The sequence below is a fragment of the Aplidium turbinatum genome, chromosome 14 (genome assembly GCF_918807975.1).
Source record: "Aplidium turbinatum chromosome 14, kaAplTurb1.1, whole genome shotgun sequence".
Taxonomy (NCBI): domain Eukaryota; kingdom Metazoa; phylum Chordata; class Ascidiacea; order Aplousobranchia; family Polyclinidae; genus Aplidium; species Aplidium turbinatum.
Genome location: NC_137485.1, coordinates 19,603,628 through 19,624,745, shown reverse-complemented (window position 1 = coordinate 19,624,745; position 21,118 = coordinate 19,603,628). Strand labels below are relative to the sequence as shown.

General features: G+C 38.1%; 2 protein-coding genes across 3 annotated transcripts; one reads left to right on the top strand and one right to left on the bottom strand.

Annotated features, from left to right (window-relative positions):
* The first annotated feature begins 1,918 nt into the window (after nucleotides 1-1,918).
* Nucleotides 1,919-20,754, top strand: LOC145783278 (SPARC-like). 2 transcript variants are annotated; one of them, XM_082595107.1, is made up of 9 exons: nucleotides 1,919-2,056; nucleotides 2,597-2,662; nucleotides 9,912-10,224; nucleotides 10,924-11,035; nucleotides 13,345-13,472; nucleotides 13,961-14,097; nucleotides 16,462-16,619; nucleotides 17,016-17,164; nucleotides 19,039-20,754. In XM_082595107.1, exons 1-9 carry the CDS (start codon nucleotides 2,003-2,005, stop codon nucleotides 19,065-19,067), a joined length of 1,146 nt encoding a protein of 381 aa, XP_082451233.1. In that variant the 5' UTR covers nucleotides 1,919-2,002; the 3' UTR covers nucleotides 19,068-20,754. The 2 variants fall into 2 exon arrangements, with proteins under 2 accessions (XP_082451233.1, XP_082451234.1); XM_082595108.1 differs by lacking the exons at nucleotides 10,924-11,035; nucleotides 13,345-13,472.
* On the bottom strand, nucleotides 3,096-4,689 carry LOC145783279 (uncharacterized). Its single transcript, XM_082595109.1, has 2 exons — nucleotides 4,392-4,689; nucleotides 3,096-3,596 (listed from the first exon to the last, which is right to left on the bottom strand). Exons 1-2 carry the CDS (start codon nucleotides 4,416-4,418, stop codon nucleotides 3,159-3,161), a joined length of 465 nt encoding a protein of 154 aa, XP_082451235.1. The 5' UTR covers nucleotides 4,419-4,689; the 3' UTR covers nucleotides 3,096-3,158.
* Nucleotides 20,755-21,118: the final 364 nt, after the last annotated feature.

The following is a 21,118-nucleotide window of genomic DNA, read 5'->3' as shown; positions in this document are numbered from 1 at the left end:
CTGCGAGTAAATCAAACAAGAAGAAATTTTGAACAATTTTTGTCCGAATTAAATGCTTATTTTGCGACGGCATTTTTATTGCCGTAGCAGAATGGCCATTATGACGTTTGCGGCGGCATTTACCACGGCAATTGCCGTGTGCTGCCGCTAATTTCGAGGACTGATGAAGTCCATACAAAAAATGAACAACAGCGCCAGCTCCTCTATCAAGTGGTCAAGCACCACAGACAGCTGCTTCCAACAAGTGCAATAAAGTCAACCAATGGCTTGACTCTTTACAAACATTTCTCTTGCAATTTCTGGGCAATGTGTTGTCACATGAAGTGTTGCGATCGTGACTGGTGAACGTACTTTTATGCGGTTTTAGCTAAAGTTTAGTGCATTTTATTTCATACCAAACGCTTGTTAATGTGATCTATTTTGTGCATTATTTATTGCATGTGGAAACACTTATTGTATCATAAATTCAGAGTAAAACAATGGTTTACACAAAAATGCTGCAACTGCAATGTAAATAAGTCAAAAAAGAATTACGTCACATATTCAAGGAATTTTGACGAATTATGCCAAAGAAAGCAAACTTTGAGGTCGGTGGGAGAGCACTTCCTCTTGTCGGATTCACTTCAAATTTTCACAGTGTCATTTTTTCATGAATCCTCCTCAAATGAGAGGGTGTGCAAACAAAAATAAAAAATTTCCATTTTTTTTGGCCACCCTAGAGTTCAGGCTATAAGTTTTACTCTTGTGTGTGTAGTTCATATAGCAACTGACATTAAAATTGCATTATTGCTTACAAAAAGTGTTCAAAAGTCCTGATACTGGATCCAGGAACATTCTATTTGTCTTAGTTTGTATTATGTCTTAGAACTTAGATGCATTGCTGATAAGAGAATATGATCTGGTTAGCCTAGCCAATTAGTACACAACTGTACTGGTAGCGGTAGGTACTAGGTTACCAGTTATATGCCATGGGTGCTTTTTGCTACAATTGACTTTCTAGAGAAATAACGCGTTAAAATATTTTTTAAATTTTTGTAATTTGCAGTGTGCGGTGCAGTGTCAAAGTTCCAGATAAATTGCGGTGTGCGATGCGCGGATAGATGAGTCAGTTGCGGTGCGGATAAAAATTTTGGGTTTGCTGCATCTCTACTAGGGAATTCGGAAAACACTAGAACATCACACGCCCAGGGCGAAAGAGAAAATTGAATTGAGTCCTGTTTTGTCATGAGTTACCAAGGGGGGTGGGGGGGACTTATATACCAGTCCCAGGTATAATCTGTCCCCCCTGCTGTATAACCTGCTTTGCCTATGGAATCAAATATCAAAAGAACTAAAAGGAACATTTTATAAGTACGATATACTTTTAAATTTATAAATGTTTCTTAAAAAATTTTTGTACAGTAATCACTCCTAAAACATGTGCGCTTGAGCAACGCACGTTAAGGGCTGCTCTCCATTCAGCGGCATCTAATGGATGGAATAATTCCCCGACAACAAGACTTCAATAATCGGAAACTTCACTCTGTCAATCTCGGTGACCGGGCATGCGCCAGTGATTCAAAGCCTCTACAAGTATGCGAAACTGCCAGGATTAAGCTCTGCAAGAAGCTTTCCCAGTCCGAGGATAAAGATTCAATCAATCAATCATATCATCTGCTTGTACATAGTCATTAGTCATTATGTACCGTACTTTGTATTTGTTATTTCACTGTGTTGTAATATGTTCATTACGGTACCGGTATTATGTTTTTAAATTTTTGTATTTTGCTTATGTGTTCGAGTGGCAGCTGACTTTGCCGACCTTTTGGTCTTTCCCTGCCATCCTTGGCTATGCGATTTATATATTTTTGTTTATTGTGTTGTGAAACTGAACTACACTTTTATCTGTATACTATGCATGACATGGTTGTTTTTTTACAGCAGGTGGTTTCATTTTCCAATTGGCCTCTAGTAAGCTTGTGTTTCAAAACAGAATTCAGTTGTCGCCATACAGTGGCCAGACATGAAAGTCTCTTTATTAGTTGTGTTGATTGGAGTTTCTTTATCATGTGCTAATGTAAGTAGTTTTGTTTTAGTTAGTTGGCTTGTCTTCTCAAAATCTGAAATACTAATTAATTATTCAATAAAACCATTTTATCAATGAGACTGAGACATTTGTAATTTCGAATCATGTTTTATGTGAATAAAATAGTATGAGTTTATCATATGTCGCTTTATCTGGCAAGAGTGTTTACTGTTTAGCCTACCGTTAGCGTTGTGGTTTTGATAATTTTGTGTACGGTTGACTGATTTTGTAAGCATACATAATTATTCTTCTCGGATAATAAGCTTGTATGTTCCAAACTCAAACATAAATTGTGAGTAGGCTAATGGTGTAATTGGTGTATGTTACTGTTGCTAATTGGTGTCATCATAGTATTTTTTTTGTGTTAACCAACAAGCATTATGTTGTACGGTATATATATTATGTACTTTAGTTTAATACTGCAACTGGCTTAGTATTTCTTAATTAAATAAAGCAATGCGCACAACATGACTTTGAAATAACATATATGTTTTTGTGACCTTTATGACTTATTTTCTGTATATATTTCAGAATTTATTTGACACTGATGATGACACCATCATTTCACCAAATTTGCAAGCTGTAACAAGAGAAGGGGTAATTGTTGTTCCTAATGTTTAACCTTTAAAGTGCACACTTTTTCATATTAAATTAACTTGAATATATGGTGAAAGGATAGAAATGTTTATTTAAACTTCTCATAAAGGCTAAGTGTGTTCGCATTGAAACTGAGCACAGGTTAGTGGTCAAAAGATTTTATTTTATGTTTGATCCTAGGTTTAAGTGCTGGTATTCACTTGAGCAACACATTTTGAACACATTGTAGTGAAACCATCTACAATTCCTCTATTAAGAAGTTTATTACGCTAAAATGCAACTAGGTTGTTCTGACGACATAAACTGCAAACTGAATTGAGACTGAAAATAAACACCAGTAAAAACGACAAAGGAACTTAAGGCAACGTAACAAAGCACTCAGCAACAACGTAAATTACAATGCAACTTGAAGCAATAACACGTCATTCACCCCTTCCATAGATTATCAATAGGGATCAACAAAAATTAAAGGCGCTAATACATTAAATACATTTAATTAATTTACAAATCTGTTTGGCGGTCGCCTTGAACGAGATGAGCGCCGGGGCATGGGGCGCTCGCTGGAATCAGTCGGTATATGAGTTTCCGATGACGGGGCAGGTGCATCTTCATTGACAGACTCATTATTAGTTGTTATTTGTTCGGGAATTTCCACAGATGGATTGTTTATCCCTTCGTTTGGACTCCCGAGATCCGGCAAACTAAGAGTCGACTCGTCAAGGCCACCACAAGCAGTTGGAGCGATGTCACGAATTGACACTGTGGTTTCGCGTCCGTTCGCGAAACGAACGTGCGCGTAGTTCGGAGTTGCATGAGTCATTTCCACTTCTTCGACAAGCGGTTCATACTTGCTAGCACGAACGTGTCGTCTCAATAAAACCTTTTGAGGACATTTAACCCAAGTAGGTATGGAAAGACCTAGACTTGAACGACGCTGAAAATTAAAAAATCGCTCGTGTGGCGTCACGTTTGTTGCAGTACATAATAAAGAGCGCATAGAATGTAAAACATCAGGTAGAACACACTCCCATTTAGAAATAGGAAGATCTCGAGTTTTCAAAGCAAGTTTTACAGAAGTCCAAATTACGTCGTTGTATCTTTCGCATTGGCCATTAGCCCGTGGATTGTATATAGAGGTTCTGCTGGTAGGAATACGCAAACTGTACATGTAAGACACAAAATCCTTAGACATAAACGATGCACCTCTATCCGAATGCACATAACCACATTTACCAAACATTGCAAAAAGACTAGACATGCACGAGATTACAGTTTCAGTGTCTACTTTACTACAAGGAAAGGCGAAAGGAAATCGAGAGTACTCATCTACTACAGTCAGAATGTATTTGTTATTCGTAGCAGAAGGTAAAGGTCCTTTGAAATCGATGCTTAAGCGCTCCATAGGTTGCGTAGCTTTTATCAATGGAATTTCAATTGGCTTGTAGAACTTAGGTTTCAACTCAGCACAAATTTCACAAGCGGATGTCATTTTACGGATGTCATCAATAGAATAAGGCAAATTCTTTGTTTTAACATAATGATGCATGCGAGTTACTCCAGGGTGGCATAAGGCCGCATGAATTTCATACAACGAATTGTCCATCATAGTTGCACAATACACTCTAGATAAAGTGTCGGGAGCAGTATTATACTTCCCTGCTCGATAAACAATTTCATAATCGTACTGTGATAGTTCCAGTTGCCATCTCAAAATTTTTGCGTTTTTTACCTTGCCATGGTTGTTGCTGTTGTACATGAATGCCACCGATTTTTGATCTGTGACAAGTTTGAATCGGCGTCCCGCTAGAAAATGACTCCATTTTCGAATGGCTTCGATAATTGCCGTCGCTTCTTTCTCTATGCTTCAGTGAACTTTTTCACTTTTGTTGAGTGTCCTGGAAAAAAAAGCAACGGGTCGCCCGTTCTGATTTAAAGTGGCTGAAATGGCAATGTCAGATGCGTCAGTTTCTACTGTAAATGAAATTTCTTCATCTATCACCCCAAGCGTAACTTGAGCCAATTCAGTTTTCAACGTCGCGAAAGAGTTTAGGGCTGCATCATTCAGAGGAAAGGTAGTGTTTCGAATTAGAGGCTGAATCTTGTCAGAATAACGCGAAATCCATTGCGCATAATACGCAAATAAACCGACAATCCTCTGCTGTTGTTTACTACTTTTTGGAGGCGGGATTTTTAGTAAAGATTCCACTCTTTCGGGGTTAGGACTTAAAGTACCTTTAGAGATTCTATATCCAAGCAAGTCGATTGTATCTGCCGAATAAGTACTTTTTGCTTCATTGAAAGTTAGATTGCATTCTCGAGCTACTGCAAGAAATTTTGATAAATTTTGATCGTGCTCTTCTTGGGTTTTCCCGCAAATGGTAATATTGTCAAGATAAGCGTACGTACCTTTGCACTCGTAGTCTTTGATAATGTTGTCCATTATCCGTTGAAAACCAGGTACTGCATTCGTTAGACCAAACGGCGTTCTCTTCCATTGCCACAAGCTTCCATCGGCTTCGAAAGCAGTGTAATTTCGATCTTGCAGAGGAACTTCTACCTGGTGGTACGCACTTTTTAAATCTAGCGTTGTATAGATGCTGTTCCTAGCAACATTGTTCACTACGTCTGACATAAGAGGTAAAGGATACGCGTTAGGGTGGCTCTTATTTGGCAAAAAATGAAAAAAATTTGAATTTTGTGTGGGACACCCTTTTAAAAGGTGAGGTTGTCAGAAAAAATAACTCCTGCAAAAAATTTTTGAATTTGAAATTGATTTAGAGGTGGCCCTCCCCCCCTAAAGTTTTGCTCCCTCCTCCAAAATACCAAATCTGCATATCTCAAAAACTGCTTGAGCTAGAGATACGGTTTTTGTGTCAAAAGATGCAGAAAGCATGATTTCCTATATGCTTTGTGAACAGTGATTGCGTCTATCTTGAGTAGAAAAGCAGTTATTTAGAAAAAACCTGTTTTCGGTATTCTAGCACAAAACAGTGCTAAACAAGTATTGTGGCCCAAGCTATTCAATAAACAAAGTTCATAAACTAACCGGTAAAACTGGTAAAGCAATAAACGAAATAAGTATTCCTAAACTTTTATGCATTCATGCATAGCTAAAATGCCCGTTTTGTATCATATTCCTTGGAGAAACTCCTGAGCGTGGAATCCGCTTTCAAGCTTCAGGTGCTATGCATCGCACTTGTTGGATGGCAAAGGCGATTTATGCAAAAAGCTTGGTGTGCATTTATGGTATCTGTCCGAAGAAATGGTTGGACTAGCCTTGTTTGACTCTCGATTGTCTGTGGAAAGTAAAAAGCTAATGGTGGCAACCATGTTAGATGAAACAGGAGAACGTCCACCAAGGAGACCAAGCATCAAAGTAGATGCGTTTCTTAGCAATAAGGGTCTAGAACAGTATTGCACCTCTAATTCAAAATGGCTTCTTCAGCTGTTGGGTGAAGATGAAGCAATAATTATACTTTCAAAGGATCCTGCTCATTGGACTGAAGATGGTGCATTTATTCAAGCTTTACACATGGCAAAGGGACTTTCAGTAGTCAATGACAGAGCAGAGAGAGGAGTTGCTCTAAGTCTAATCCAGGATTTTAACAAAATCTTAACTGAAGATGAGTACCAACTTCAGTTTCTTTTGCAAGTTGTTACTGAACACAGAAAACTGTTTCCAAATTCCAACAAGAACAATATTGTCTATTCTTCTTCGTTTAAACCTTCTTTGTTACTCCAGGGGTCAAGGGCTCTGTCTTTTACCACTCTTGGGCAGTGGCGATGCGGTTTAGATGCTTGAGCAGGTGTCGAGCAGCAATCCTTTGATTCGTCCATTGATTCGTCATCCAGTTCAAGCAGACCACGCACACCATTTGGCGCAGTTACAGATGGTGTGGTCTGTGGTTTGTTCCTCTTTGCCACACTCACAGATTGCGGATGGAGCCATCCCCAATTTGTGCATGTTGGTGCGAAATAGTCTGACTCCAGTAGGCTAGCCCAGTACGCAGGCGGTTGAGCCGCACCCAGGCCTTCCTTGGCAAATTATGCATTCCGGTTGGATGGGGGCTGGTGTCGGAGATACAACTTTAGAGTCTTGAGGAGTTCTTCTTCCACTCTGAGCTCCATTTGTTGTTCTCCCAGGTAGCCGCGCTGATGGATTGGTCTTCAGCGGTTTTCATCAGAAGTTGTGCGTCACATACAAATGGGTGTCTCGATTTCAGTTGCCGAGGATGCTCGATTGCTCGCTCACAGACTCGTAGAGATTTGAGTGGAGCAAGTGGTTGGGGTTCGTAGTGCGGCGAGAAAGAGACAGGATGGCTTCTTCGCGACGAAACTCAGCTGGTTGGTTGCCTGCAAGGACAGGGAAATTGTCCAATGGTGTAGGTCGCAGACATCCTGTCACGATGCGCAAGGCAATATGTGAAATATTGTCGATAATATCGCTTCTTCCAGTATGATACTGACCAGAATTACATTTTGATATGAATATCGTTACCAGTGTTCCCTCTAAGGTGCAAAAATTAAGACAAAAAAACGAAATTTTGTAGACGGTTTCGTGGTCACAAAAAAGGTTGTAAAATCAAGATTTGGTCAAAGGCGTTTTTTCTAAATAACTGCTTTTCTACTCAAGATAGATGCATTCAATGTTCAGAAAGCAGATAGAAAACCATGTTTTCTGCATCTTTTAACACAAAAACTGTATCTCTAGCTCAATTGGTTTTCGAGATACGCAGATTTGGTATTTCGATGGAGGGCACAGAACTTTAGGGGGGAAGGGCCACCTCTAAATCAACTTCAAATTAAAAAAAAATTTGCAAGAGTTATTTTTTCTGACAACCTCACCATTTGAAAGGGTGTCCCAAGCAAAATTCAAAAACTCAATTTTAAGAGCCACCCTAATACGCGTCCAAACAAGTGAATTTGTTTATGGTTTGGCTAAAATCGATGACCATACGCTTTTTGTGATTTTCTTGAGTGACCACAAGAGGTTGTGCTCGCCATGGCGAACGACTCGGCTCAATTAAACCTTCCTTATAAAGTCGCTGCACCTCTGAAGAGATAAAACTTCTATCGGCTTGAGAATACTTTCTAGGCTTTGTAGCAATCGGATGGCACTCCTTCCTTAAGTGTTTGAAAAGCTGTATTGAAGTAGACGTTTTAATAGCTTCTAATGCTCCGATCTGTAACGTTGGCATAGGCCCTCCAAATTGAATGTTCACGCTTTTGTGCTGTTTCATAAAAGTTTGTCCGATAATTAGGTCGGTGAGCAAATTTTTCAAAACAGTGACTCCTACATTATCATACTCTTGTCCAAAAAGCGCGACTTTTACGTTACAGATTCCTAAACTTTGCGATGAACATCCTTTCACGGCTAAACCAATGCGGCATTCACTTTCTTCAAGATTTAGATTTAGACGCTTTCTTAAACGGTCGCTCATGTGACAAAGGGTAGAGCCAGTGTCGATGAGAGCATTGGCTTGAACTCCGTTAACTGTAACAGGGACGTTGACCTTTGCGTGGGTGTCGAAAGATTCGGTTGTCATATTCATAATGACATCTCGTGGAGTAGAAGCAGATGAATAAATAGGTTTTCGATTTACCCTGGAAAGACGACAAACTTTTGAGAAATGACCTTTTTTAGAACATTTGAAACAAATAACTTCACGAGCAGGGCAATATCTTCTACTATGTCGCCTATTTCCGCAATAGTTACACTTTTCAACCAACGCGGCGCTAACATCTGAGCTTTCTTCCTTATCTGAAGAATCTTCAATTTTAAAGGTAGGACGTGTTTCAAAAGCTGTTGCGCCACAATCAAGTGAAGACGGAGTCTGGCTCGCAGTCATTTCGATACGATTGCAAAACGTTTGGGCATCATCTAAGGATCGAGCTTTATCAAAAGTTTGTTGTAGCGAAGCATTTTTGTCCTCTAGCAAGCGTTGTTTAATGTGATTTGACGAAATCCCAGCGATAAACGAGTCACGTATAGCTTCCTCTTTATGCGCAACTGCCGATACGGCCCGAAAGTCACAGGAGAGGCTCAATCGCTTTAAGGTCTGCATGTACTCGTCTAGTGATTCATCTGGCTTCTGCTTCCTAGTTTTTAAAACAAATCGAGAAAACATGGGGTTAGAAATCTTTTCAAAAAGGCGCTTCAGTTGTTCGATAGCTTCATCATAATTTGTTGTCTCACACACCAGTTCATATATTGAAGCGTTTATGTGATTTATAAGCAAATTCAACTTGTCTTCAGCTGAAACTTCTCCGAGCTTTTCTAGATAAATTGTAAAAGACTTGTACCAATGCACCCATTGTCGTTTAGCGTCTTTACTTTGCGGGTCCGCAGCTAAGAGTCTAGGGCGCAAGTCTTTTAGATCCATACTTTATTAGCGTAATAAAATGTAGTGAAACCATCTACAATTCCTCTATTAAGAAGTTTATTACGCTAAAATGCAACTAGGTTGTTCTGACGACATAAACTGCAAACTGAATTGAGACTGAAAATAAACACCAGTAAAAACGACAAAGGAACTTAAGGCAACGTAACAAAGCAATCAGCAACGAAGCAATCAGCAACAACGTAAATTACAATGCAACTTAAAGCAATAACACGTCACACATGTTAACTATTAAGTTATGTGAATTTGTCCAGTCGGTTATGAAGTAAGTCTAAATATAATAGAATGCCAAATTTTGGAATTTCAAAACTGCTATAATCTTTAAATGTTTTCAGTTTTCACATGTGATCCAGAAAAAATTAGCTTATATTTTGTAGAATTAAAACAAATATTGACTCTAATTTTCCCTCTATGATCTAGTAGGTAGTTCACTGCATGCAAGCCTTGGCCCGAAAGATATGTTTAAAAGATGGTGTTGTAGGTTTCTTAAAAACTATTTGGAGATGGCTTTTAAAATGCAACGTGGCTTTAATATGGATGCTTTTCTGATTTGTGCCCAGTAAATCACCTTTTTGTCTCCAGTTACTGTCTGAAAGCATCTGCATTATGAAATCCCGATAGAGGTGATGGGTTTAATACTATGCAAAAACAGACACTTTCATTGTTTGTTTCAATGATTTTATGTCGTCTTACTTCAAATTTCACAAGCTGGGTTATGTTGTTACTCTTTAGTAGAAAATTTTATTTCTTACCAATTTGTTTTCAAGAGCTAGTACACTTTTAGATCGTTTGTTTATTTGTTTCAAATTGCTGTTAGATTTTGATAAATAAATGTGTACTATCTTCAGGAGGAGCTCGTTATAGACAAATCTTTTGATGAGGAGGAGTTGGATGAAGAAGATGATGAAGAAGGGCTTAATTCTAACAAATCCCAAAAGAAATCTGAGGAGGAAGCCAAAAGTATTGACGAAGAAACTATGGAAACTGTTGATGATGAAGAAGGAGATTACGAAGATGATGAAGATGATGATGATGAGGAAGATATAGGTCGAGAGTTCCCAGAAGCAGAAGAGGAAAAAGCAAGTGACTATGAAGATGAGACGGACGATGAAGAGGAAGATAACATGGTTGTTCAAGAAACTGATCCTATTGAATCTGATGGTTTGTGTTTTGAAATGTTTAGCTTGCTTGTTTTGACCTTGTTATAGCTAAGTCTCACTAAGTCCAGTCTCCTGTCTTGTGTGAAACGCTGTTAGCCTTAGTTATGAAGTATACGAGAATGGTAAAACGAGTTAGATTCCATTTACGTTTGATGGGCTAAAGCTTAGAGTGAAAATTTCTTTGTGAATTACCCGTATGGTTTTGTAAGTTCAATCTAGGTATCGAGGTTCAAGATTGAAGTGTAAATTCAATTCATTTCTCTTGATATGTAAAATTCTTTACAATAAGCTCGTATACACGAAGAAATACATGCAGAATACGGATTACTATTAAAAAATCCAGTTTTTTCAAGCAACTGAAATAAATTAATAGTATTCAGTACGGTACCAATTTGCAACAATCTTGTCAAACATTTGCTCAGTTCTTACTGAGAACTGCCTCATACTACTTAGTGTTTTATGTGTTTATACTACAAATTACTACATCAAGGTACTGAACTGCAGAAATAAAAACTTAAGTTTGTTTTTTCTGAACTGCTGTTTTTCTTAAGCAGTTGCTAACCATCACTAATTCACTGCACTTTGAGTAGTCGTAGGTGCTGTTTTTCCTCATCCTTCTCAGTTGGGTGTCGAACCAGGGTTGTGTGGCTGCAGTCAAACAGACTTCTTTGTCTTTCATTCCGCTTGTTATGTTTCGTAGACATGTGTGTTGGTGTGACCTGCAAGAGAGGCCGAGAGTGTGTGACCATTAATGAAGACCCAGTGTGCAGATGCATATTAGAGTGTCCCACCCCACTAGACCTTGAAGATAGGTTTGTTTATGTTGCGAATATATTTGATTTACATATACTGTGACTTGTAAAGCTTTGTTGCCTTCTTTTTGTTGTTAAACTTCTTTAGCTTTTTGTCATTCAAACAGTTAAATAATTTCAAAAAAAGTTATATATATAATATACAGTAGGGTGGTCCTTATTTGCCAACTTTTGAGTTTTAAACGGGTTCCTTCTAAAATATATTATATATATCCAGTTAATGTAAAAACATTTTCAGTAAAATACTTTTCGTTTTAAACAACAATTCAGGTATAAATTCTTACTCAATGATCTTTTTCCGTAAGTTTCGCACCAGTTTTTTCTCAAAGCAGCCTAACTTAGGTTGTAAAACTTCGTTTCCAATGAGCATGTTTTAATTGTTTTTTTAAAACAAAAAATATTTTACAGAAAGCGTTTTTATATCAGGTGGAACCAATAAAGGGGCGCCTGTACAATTTCAACCAACTTAAATTTTTAGCTACATAAGGACTACCCCACCCCAGGCCAATGTACAGCTTGCATGTGCATTAGTGATGCAAGCCGTGCCGCGTACGTGGCCGCTTTTGACTTTTTCGCCGCGTGCCGCGCCGCGTGGAAGGTTGAAATGACAAAGCCGCGCCGCTTGCCGCGTAAACTTTCAAGAAATTAAACTTTCGTAAACGTAAACTTTCAACTTTTCAAGAAAAGCAGTTATGAAACTTCAAATTTAAATTGGAAACATGGATTAGTTTTTTTTTCCTTCGGAAACCCTAAGCTGGAAAGCTATGCAAATGCAAATGGCTTGCAGTTGACAGGGTTTTGGGCTGGCTTGTCAGGGAAGCTGTACGAATGTTTTTGGTTAATAGCCTAGCTGATAAGCTCAGCTCCCAGGCCATAGGCCTAGCGCAACTACCGCATTAGTTACTATAACAGTTAGCCTAGTGAGTTCAGGCTATAAGTTTTACTCTTGTGTGTGTAGTTCATATAGCCACTGACATTAAAATTGCATTATTGCTTACAAAAAGTGTTCAAAAGTCCTGATACTGGATCCAGGAACATTCTATTTGTCTTAGTTTGTATTATGTCTTAGAACTTAGATGCATTGCTGATAAGAGATATGATCTGGTTAGCCTAGTCAATTAGTGCACAACTGTACTGGTAGGTTATCAGTTTTATGCCATGGGTGCTTTTTGCTACAATTGACTTTCTAGAGAAATAACGCGTTAAAATATTTTTGTAATTTACAGTGTGCGGTGCGGTGCAGTGTCAAAGTTCCAGATAAATTGCGGTGTGCGGTGCGCGGATAGATGAGTCAGTTGCGGTGCGGTGTGCGGATAAAAATTTTGGGTTTGCTGCATCTCTAATGTGCATAATGACTGTTTTAATACAAGTTTGGTTTTCTTGTCATAGTTAACTTTTTTTGATTGCATGAGCAATGTTATTACGTTCAAGGAGATTATAATAGTGTGTACCGTTGCAAGTTGTATGCCTGAGACGTGTAACTTGTAGTCCAGTGGTTCACAACCAGAGGTCGGCGATCCCCAAGGGGCCCCCGAAGCGATTTTAGGGGGCCCGTAAAAGTTTCCGAGTCTGCAACATGATTGATAAATTACAAAAGTTATAATAAATATTGGTTATGCATTATTTACCTATTACATTGATTTTCAAACTGTATGTCGCAACGCACTGGTGCGTCGTTTGAAATTTCAAAGAACATCGCACAAAAGTTTGGTTTCCTAACTTAAAAAATATATATAAATGAATTAAATTTTTTAATAAGGCTATCTCCATTCTCCAACTAAATTCTTTTGAGACAACATTGTTTATCAATGCTTAACTTATAAATGCAAACGTTAGTCAGCAGTCTATCACCACTCAGTTTTGCAATGACTGTAATTACAACGCAATATTGATTACAAATGAAAAAAAGAAGAAATTTGTTGGAATGGTCGCGAAAGTTCTATTAACTTTTGATAAAAATTATAAAAAAATAAAACTTTAAATCAGCATATAGATTACTGATTTTTGATCATGTGTGCCAACATAAAGCTCATAACATAACTTCGTCAATGTCGTTCATCGTCATAAGTGCGTCGCGAGTTCAGCAAATTCTTCTAAATGTGTCGCTTCGAAACTTATGAAACATTTGATTCCATTAAGAGACGCGATATAAGCTACCAAAATTTCAGATAAAAATTTTTTAGGGGTTTGCGACCGCTTCGAAGGTACCAAAAAGAGTCCGCCAAGACAAAAAGATTGAGAACCACTGTTGTAGACCCTTCAGTATTGGTTGCATGATCACTTGAGCAGCATCCGTTTCGTATTTTCAGAGTGTGCGGGACGGATAACATCACATATGTCACCGAATGCGAACTGTGGCGTACTCGTTGTCTGTACAAGCGAGACAATGTCACTGCAGGAAAGCATTTGCGCTTGAGTTACTATGGCCCATGCAAAAGTATGTGGAACATTTCTTTGTCATATTTCTGATTGTTGTAGTTTTTCAAACCGCAACTCCTTCATCGAAACCGACCTGTTCTTAGTGCTTGTCGTTCTCAGCTTTTTTTTTATCAAGTTTGAGCATTTAGTAGCTACCTGCAACACTGGGAAACGTTGATCTGTTTTTGTTTTGTCGTATCCAGACTTAAACCCGGTTGTTCAGAGTTAGATTAAGTGTACGGGAAGGCAAGGAAGCCAATCTTCGTGTCCACCTTCAGGCATGCCTTTAAGTGTCTTGCCAAAGGCACAACCGCATGCTCTTGAGCGGTGTTGGACCGGCGCCCTTTCGAGTGCCGTTCCAGGGCTCTCACCACTTGGCTGTGCAGGTGTCTCTTGCGCACGGTAAAAGAAAAGTTGTGTTGGTGAAAATATCGAACATGAGTGTTTTTATGTGGACCTGCAGGATATTATCCTGACTGAATTCCTAGTGGATCCTTATTCTTCCAGGGCTTTATCGATGCAGCGATGATGAGATGTTTGAGTTTCCTACCAGAATGCGGATGTGGATCAAGAATGTCTTCCTCCAACTTTATGATGAGACGGAAACAGAAGCAGAAGGATTGAATGACAAACAGAAGAACCAGGTGATACAAATATTTATTCCAATCGGACAATAATAAATTAATAATTGGGAAAGCTCTGTTTCCAACTAGCAGGTTATTGAATCTGACATTTTTTGTACTGGATTAGAACGGCGTTAAGGAGGAAACTAATGTAACAAACTTAACCAAGCCCAATTAAAATGACAAGAGAATCTATTTAAGGTTTCTGTCCTTGCTATACATCAGTGGTTCTCAACGGGGGCGGTATGATTACCTCGAAGTAAGGAGGCGTTTTGATTATTAGGGAGCATTCTGGTTTAACCCATCTACCGCCCAGCGCAACGGTTTCGTCAAAGAGCTCGTACCTTTGTGGTAGCATTTCCTACCTCATACCTGGTGGAAAAGGGATTCAGCTGTGTTGTTGTGCTACATACCAAACAGCGAAACCCACTTGACATATCCATAAGAGGGATCTTCGAATGTTTCTCACTGGCTTTACACCGGATGTGAAGAAACTGGCACTTTCTCACCAAGTCTAAGGTTCACACTGACTACCAGTAGGCCTATACTGTTTTCATGCTCGCAAATATATATTTGCTTTTCATCAAATATAGTTACTAGTCTCTAAAACCCTTACAGCCTGTTTCACCCTAAAAGGGGTTCATCAAAAGGTCCTTATTCTAATAGAAATAGAATTCTATTTGAATAAGGACCTTCTGATGATCCCCCTTTTAGGGGAACAGGCTGTAAGGGTTTTAGAGACTGGTAACTAGCCTATACTTGATGTAATTCGCTCTGCTTGGCTTTTTGCTTGGCATTGAGGCACTTTTTGTAGTATTTCTTGTTTTATATTTGCTTTTCGTAATTAATCGTTTTTGTTGGGGGGGGGGGGGCGGTAAAGTTTTGCCAGTTCATGGCGGGGGCGTTGGGCCAAAAAAGGTTGAGAAACACTGCTATACATTATCGCAAACATAGACAACTAACAACTATTTTTTAGTGTTTTACTTCAGTTGTATGAGACGACAAGCCGATTGTTTGAGGAAGTTTACTTTGTTGAATTCTGTAGTTTCGATTTTTCCAAGTACATTTGGCCTTATCTTGATAAGTCTATCAGTAAAGCGCGCTACAAACGAGTGGAGCTGTTATTTATGATTTACAGGCCATTTTGTTGTTCATGCTGAAAATTGAATGAGGCTGTTCGCAAGGCATTTAGTTAAATAACATGATGCGTTCTACTGGTGCAAATTAAGCTGAACTATCACAAGATGTATAAAGTGACAACCTGCTTTTATTCCGACGTTTTGTCAATCAATTAATTTGTTGTTCATGTATGGTCAGTTGTTCAGTAATACAATGGTCATATCCAGAAAAATACAATTTTTTCTCCAACTCTAAGTGCAGAACGCACAACTAGTTTTTTTTTTCAGTACTTTGTCGGTCATTGATCGAATGTTTAGAGAAATCATAAAAAAAATATAGCAATTTCGGTTGAAACATCAGAAAAAAAGTCCGGCCATACTTTTCTTGGTCGAGTGGTTGCTGTGAAGGCAGCTGCAGTCAGGAAATGTCACAGCGCGGTGCATCGGTTTGTCAAGTTCTTGGCCCAACTTCAACAGGATTTTACCAAACGTTTGGCCAGTCGACTGTAAAAACAGTGATGTGGTACACAGCGTTGTTGCGGCTCATGAGGCTATAAGCCTACACCCATAAGCCTTAACAATGGGCCAAATGCTTTGTTTCGAATAATCCTACTGCTAAATACTGAGGAAAAACGACTAAAATGTCGTAGATGAGAGATTATAAGTGGTACTGTTACAGTCTGTCTGAAGTTGATATTTTGATTCGAGGATATAAAATATCGTTCCACTTTCATGAAGTATACGAGTTTACGTAAAGTAAGTCTTAAAAAAATTAACAAAACCTTACAATTTTAGCTTTTAAGCGAATCAATTTGCAATTCAAGTAGAAGGATAGATTAAATTGTGGTTCAAACAACCGATTGATCACAGATTTTATTCATAATTTTGCCTCCGGGTATTGATGCAAGGCACAAGAAGTGGCATTGTCGAGACTTCGAATAAAGTTGTTTTTCAAGTCCAGTTAGTTTGTGCTCCCCAGCCAGCAAATCAGTCTATTTTTACGTTAACGTTGCTAACGTTGGATCAATACAAAATAGACTGATTTTCTGACTGGCTCATTGTCAATTTTCAAATCTTTTAATGATGTGCTTTCTCATTGCAAAAATTGTCATTGCATTACTTGCGTGAAGGGTCTTGCTTTGCCTTTGTGAATTAAGCTCATTCGAGACTGACGCTCGGAGCTGAGCCTGTGGAACCAAACATTTCCTTCGCATTTGTGTTATTTTAATAAATCATTTCTAAGTTGATTACAATCTTCTTACCACAGGGACGTCGTCTTGCTTCTAACCGGGACCGTCTTCATGAGTTTGAACTGAAATCCATCGAAGATATGAAGAATGACGTGAGCAATGGCGTCTACATGACTCTCTACCGTTACCCAGTGCACTGGAAGTTCCTTGTCCTTGATGTGAACCCTCCTGACAAGTGCGACTTCAGTTGTCTTTTAGTTTTAAGATATCCTGAAATTTATCTTGATGTGCAGAGCTTAACCGACGGTGGCATCAAAAAGCTGTTAAACAACTTGCTTCAAGCTAGTGAACCAGGTCGCCAAGCCAAACAACTAAGCTGCTTAACGATGCCATTACTGATTTCCAAATTCTTGTTGCTTCTCTGTGGCCAACTGGTAACATCGGTCGTAAAGAAGACAAAATCATCTAAAAACTGTTAAATCTTTAGTTTTGATGTTTCTAATATGTCAGTCCAGAATGGCCCTGAACATTTTACTTTGTAGCAAAAATAACGAAAGTCTCGATTGTTAATGTGAGACCAAGCTTTTTATCTTCTGTTGCAGGCTGACCGTGTAAATTAAAATTCTTTCAGGTATTTGAGTCGCAATGAGTTGGAACCTTTGCTGGCAACTCTGATCCCACTGGAGCCTTGCACGCGAAAGTTCTTCAAGGAAGCTGATGCCGATCGTGATCACAGGATCTCCCTCTACGAGTGGGGAATGTCACTCGGGCTCAAGCAAGGTGCGATGTATCAGTTTCTCCAAGATTAGCATGAAGCCTCTTCTTTTGTCCTATTTTTCAACTCTTTAGTTCTTGTGTGAAGCAACTTAATTTGCGACCTCCGTGCAATGAAGCGTAGAATCTTTACAGACTTTCTAAGCAGAATCTCAGGCGAAAATGCAAAGAAAAACTGAAGATCATTTGGAGGAGCAGAAACGAATGAAGATATACTTTTATGTAGCCAAAACAGTTATTAAATATTTGAGTTAAAATAGATATACCATGTCTAGTGTTTCAGAACCTTATAAATCTTCTTGTCTCTGATAAGAAAAGTTCAGTGGATAGTCTAACTAATACTTAGTGATTACAGACAAGAAGTAGATTTAGTTGCAGTGACTGTGGATTGATTTTTCACGATAGTATTTCCAATTTAAGCGCAAAATTTTCCGCTCTTGCTAAATTGAAGTGGGTTTTTAAAATAGCAAAACAATTTTTCTTAATTCCCGAATGAAATTTTATTTGCGATTCGCACTTGTTCAGTGTTGCCAATGCTAATGTTATTTATGATAGTCATGAAATTTCCTAGCAATAAAGAGTTATTGTTGAGAGTGGTAGAAACGTTTTCTTTTTGTCTGTTGTATAACACACGGTGCCAATTAAACTATCATATCAATCGTCCACCGTAGCAATTTAGCCTCAAAGCAGACAGGTAGAAAGTTAGTCTACAAACAGTCATCCAGTCAGCTGTGCCTAAAAAGAGGATATTTTGGTCAAAAGGTTAGCAACCGAGGTTTTTGTCTTGTTCAGAAATTGAGTAACATTATAAAGTTTTACATTATCATTGAAACTATCTCAATCTTTGTGATAGTTTTTGTTACATTGTATTACTGTCATCAAATTTGCACAACGCATTTATCGTCGCTTTGAACGCCCAAATTGAATCAAACACTGGTTCTTTCCATTCCAACATGTGCTTGTGAGCACGTTCTCATCTTTGCCAGACCACAATCAACATCAACTGTTGCGAAATAAACTCCTTTAACTAGCGCCAAGCAACTTTGGCCCTGTTGAACCAATATGAGTAAGTTTGAGAAGTTGTAAATTGCAAAGGAAATGAGAAACTTTTGTACATTTACGTCCATCTTCAGCATAGCATACTTCCGAGTGGTTATGGTTGGTGTTCAGTACACGTAGCTACGAAGCTGAGGATTAGCTGGTGATGTTGCAAGTAAATGATTAATTTTTTTAATTGAGATTCAGTTTACAAATGGAAGGAACTTAATGATGAGGAGGAAGGAACTTAAATACGAGAGGAAGGAACTTAATGATGATGATGAGTTTACAAATAAATAGTAATTACTGTATAAAATATCTTTGATTTCAATTCGAATACTTTCCTTGACGTAGATGCAGCTACTGATAGATGCCATAAAAGGACAGGTAGAAAGATGCAGGAAAGATTGTGATGCCGCACAGTTAAGCGTGTATAGTTTTTTTCTACGTCTTTTCAAATTTAAATATCAAAATAAACCTGTCAACCCAATCACAAGAGTTACACTACTGAGGAAGAAGCTTTGTAATTAATTGATCCCTTCTAAGGAATCACTTCTGCACATGATAAAACTTGTTACTTCTCATGAACACTAAAGAAGTGATTCGCTTTATTCACCTTTTTTTTCTCAATTACATTTCGACTTTTCAACAACATTGCCGCAAGAAATATTGAATATTTTTCTCGGCAATAATGAATCAATTTAAATCTAAAATGTTAGAGGGAAGAGGGAAATTTATTTCCATGTGCTCGTTTTAACTGTTGATGTCACCAAGAAACAAAGTAGACTTTTCTATTACCACTAGTCTGACATTGGGAAATAATTTTATTGATTGAATTGCAGAAGACATGGATCTCACCATTGAGATTTAACTGAAGAATTTCAACACCAAATTATCAACCAAACAAGAACATTCCTTCGCTTATTGGCTCGTAACATATCAACGCTTCTATGATCTTTCTGTGTAATACAAAGGAACGCTTCGTATTTCAGACAATTGTTTGATTGTAGTGGTCAAAACTAACCATTTGCTTTTGCTCTGTCATAGCGTGCTCTTTCGCGGTGTTGGTAGAAATTATTAGGAATTCTGACGAAAAACTTTATTCACATGAAACTGGCTGCACAATAATAAGAAAATCGAATCCGAATATTGGCACTTGTAGCACTTAATTACCGTTGGTTTGCTGCTGTAAAACCACGATGCGGATGTTTTATAACGAAACATATGCACTTTCACCATGAAATCTAATGATTAACGTTTTTGGATGTTTTCACGCTTAGCTGAAATTTTGTTTTGTAGTTCACTAACATCCACAAATTTCATATCGTGTGCTTGCTTTTTTACCTGATTTTTGTAACTTACTCTTGGCTTCGTAGCTATACAAAGTTCATATAATTAATGTTGGCATTGTTGAAACAATGCGTTCAGTAGACTCTCGTGAGTGACAAGTACTGCCGTTTTATTCTTTCTATCAGCATATTATATTTTAGTTAAATTTGCATGAGAAAATATGAATATGAATAACTTAGGCTACTGAAAAGAATCAAGAAAATGAAAAGATTGCGTGTTTATCAAGGTAATTATCGTTTGTAATATGAGAAAATAATGTTCCGGGTGCTGCTTAGATCGTTTAATCACTTGCCAAAATATTTATCGCATTTGCACCTTAACTAAACGGCATTATGATGACTTTAAAGCGGTGGTTCTTAACCTGTGGGTCTACCCCCAAAGGGGTATTTTGGATTGTCGTTTGTTGGTTACATTCCAACAAAATACAAGCATGTTTTAAACTTGACAATGCTCTTGCAATCTGATCCAAATATGAAATGCAGCTTTACTCCACATACTCAGTGTATTGTTATGCAGCTTTACTCCACATACTCAGTGTATTATTAGCCACTTGAATTCCATAGTTAGCGCTATCGAAAAATACTTTTTTAGAATCGATGGGTGACACAAGGACTTGTAGATTAGCAAGGCGTTTTCGATTGAAGAAAGCTGCATCAGTGATGACGATATGGCAGCGAAAATAGAGTTTCTTGGACTGCGTGAAAATAGAAATCTAAAAACCGAATTTGCAAAGGGGGAAGTATTGAAAAGTTTTGGGTTGGCCTTCAAAATGAATATCTCATCCTTTCCAGAAAAGCGCTGTTTTTGACCCAAACTCCTTTAACATATTGCTGTGAAGTAGAAGTTTCAGCAATGGCATCTATGACAACGAAACATCAAAACAAGTTTGCGATTTGACTCTGATATGAGATGCTGTCTATCCTCCACTCAGCTTAGATTTGACAGCTTGTTAGCAAGAAGTCATTTTGCATCTTTTGTTGATTAATTGATTGCAAACTGTAATTTGTTATTTTTTGAAAATGGGTAATTGAAATCCATTAGCCTATGTTCTTTTCAGGGGTAACGATATTAAAATGGTTAAGAACCACTGCTTTAAAGCGATATATAAGCCAGACGCACTTCACTGCTTTGCTTTTCTAACTCTTCTCGTTTGCATCGAACGAAATTAGATCATGTAGTAAATAAGACAATAAAATATCGACTCCGCCTTTTGTGGCAATAAGGTCAAGCGTAAGAAAGTGACGATTTAGGACGAAGTCATTCATTGAGTGCAAGGTGCAAACATTGGCCATCAAATGTCATGTTCGATTTCAGATAGCGCTGGAAAAAGCCTGTCGTTTTATCTTGGTTTTGAAAAATCGTCGTTATCTAGGCCTACCATATTTTCATCGTCTAAAAAGAGGACAGCAAGTATAATTTTACGCTTGAAAAATCTTTTAGGCCCTACATCATTTACATTATTAGATCATTGCAGTATAGGCCTTAAGACAACAAATGATTTTATATCATTAAGAGTTAGCAAAAAAGTGAAAAAAAATACCTAATTTTTAGACTGTTTCAGTCACAGCAATG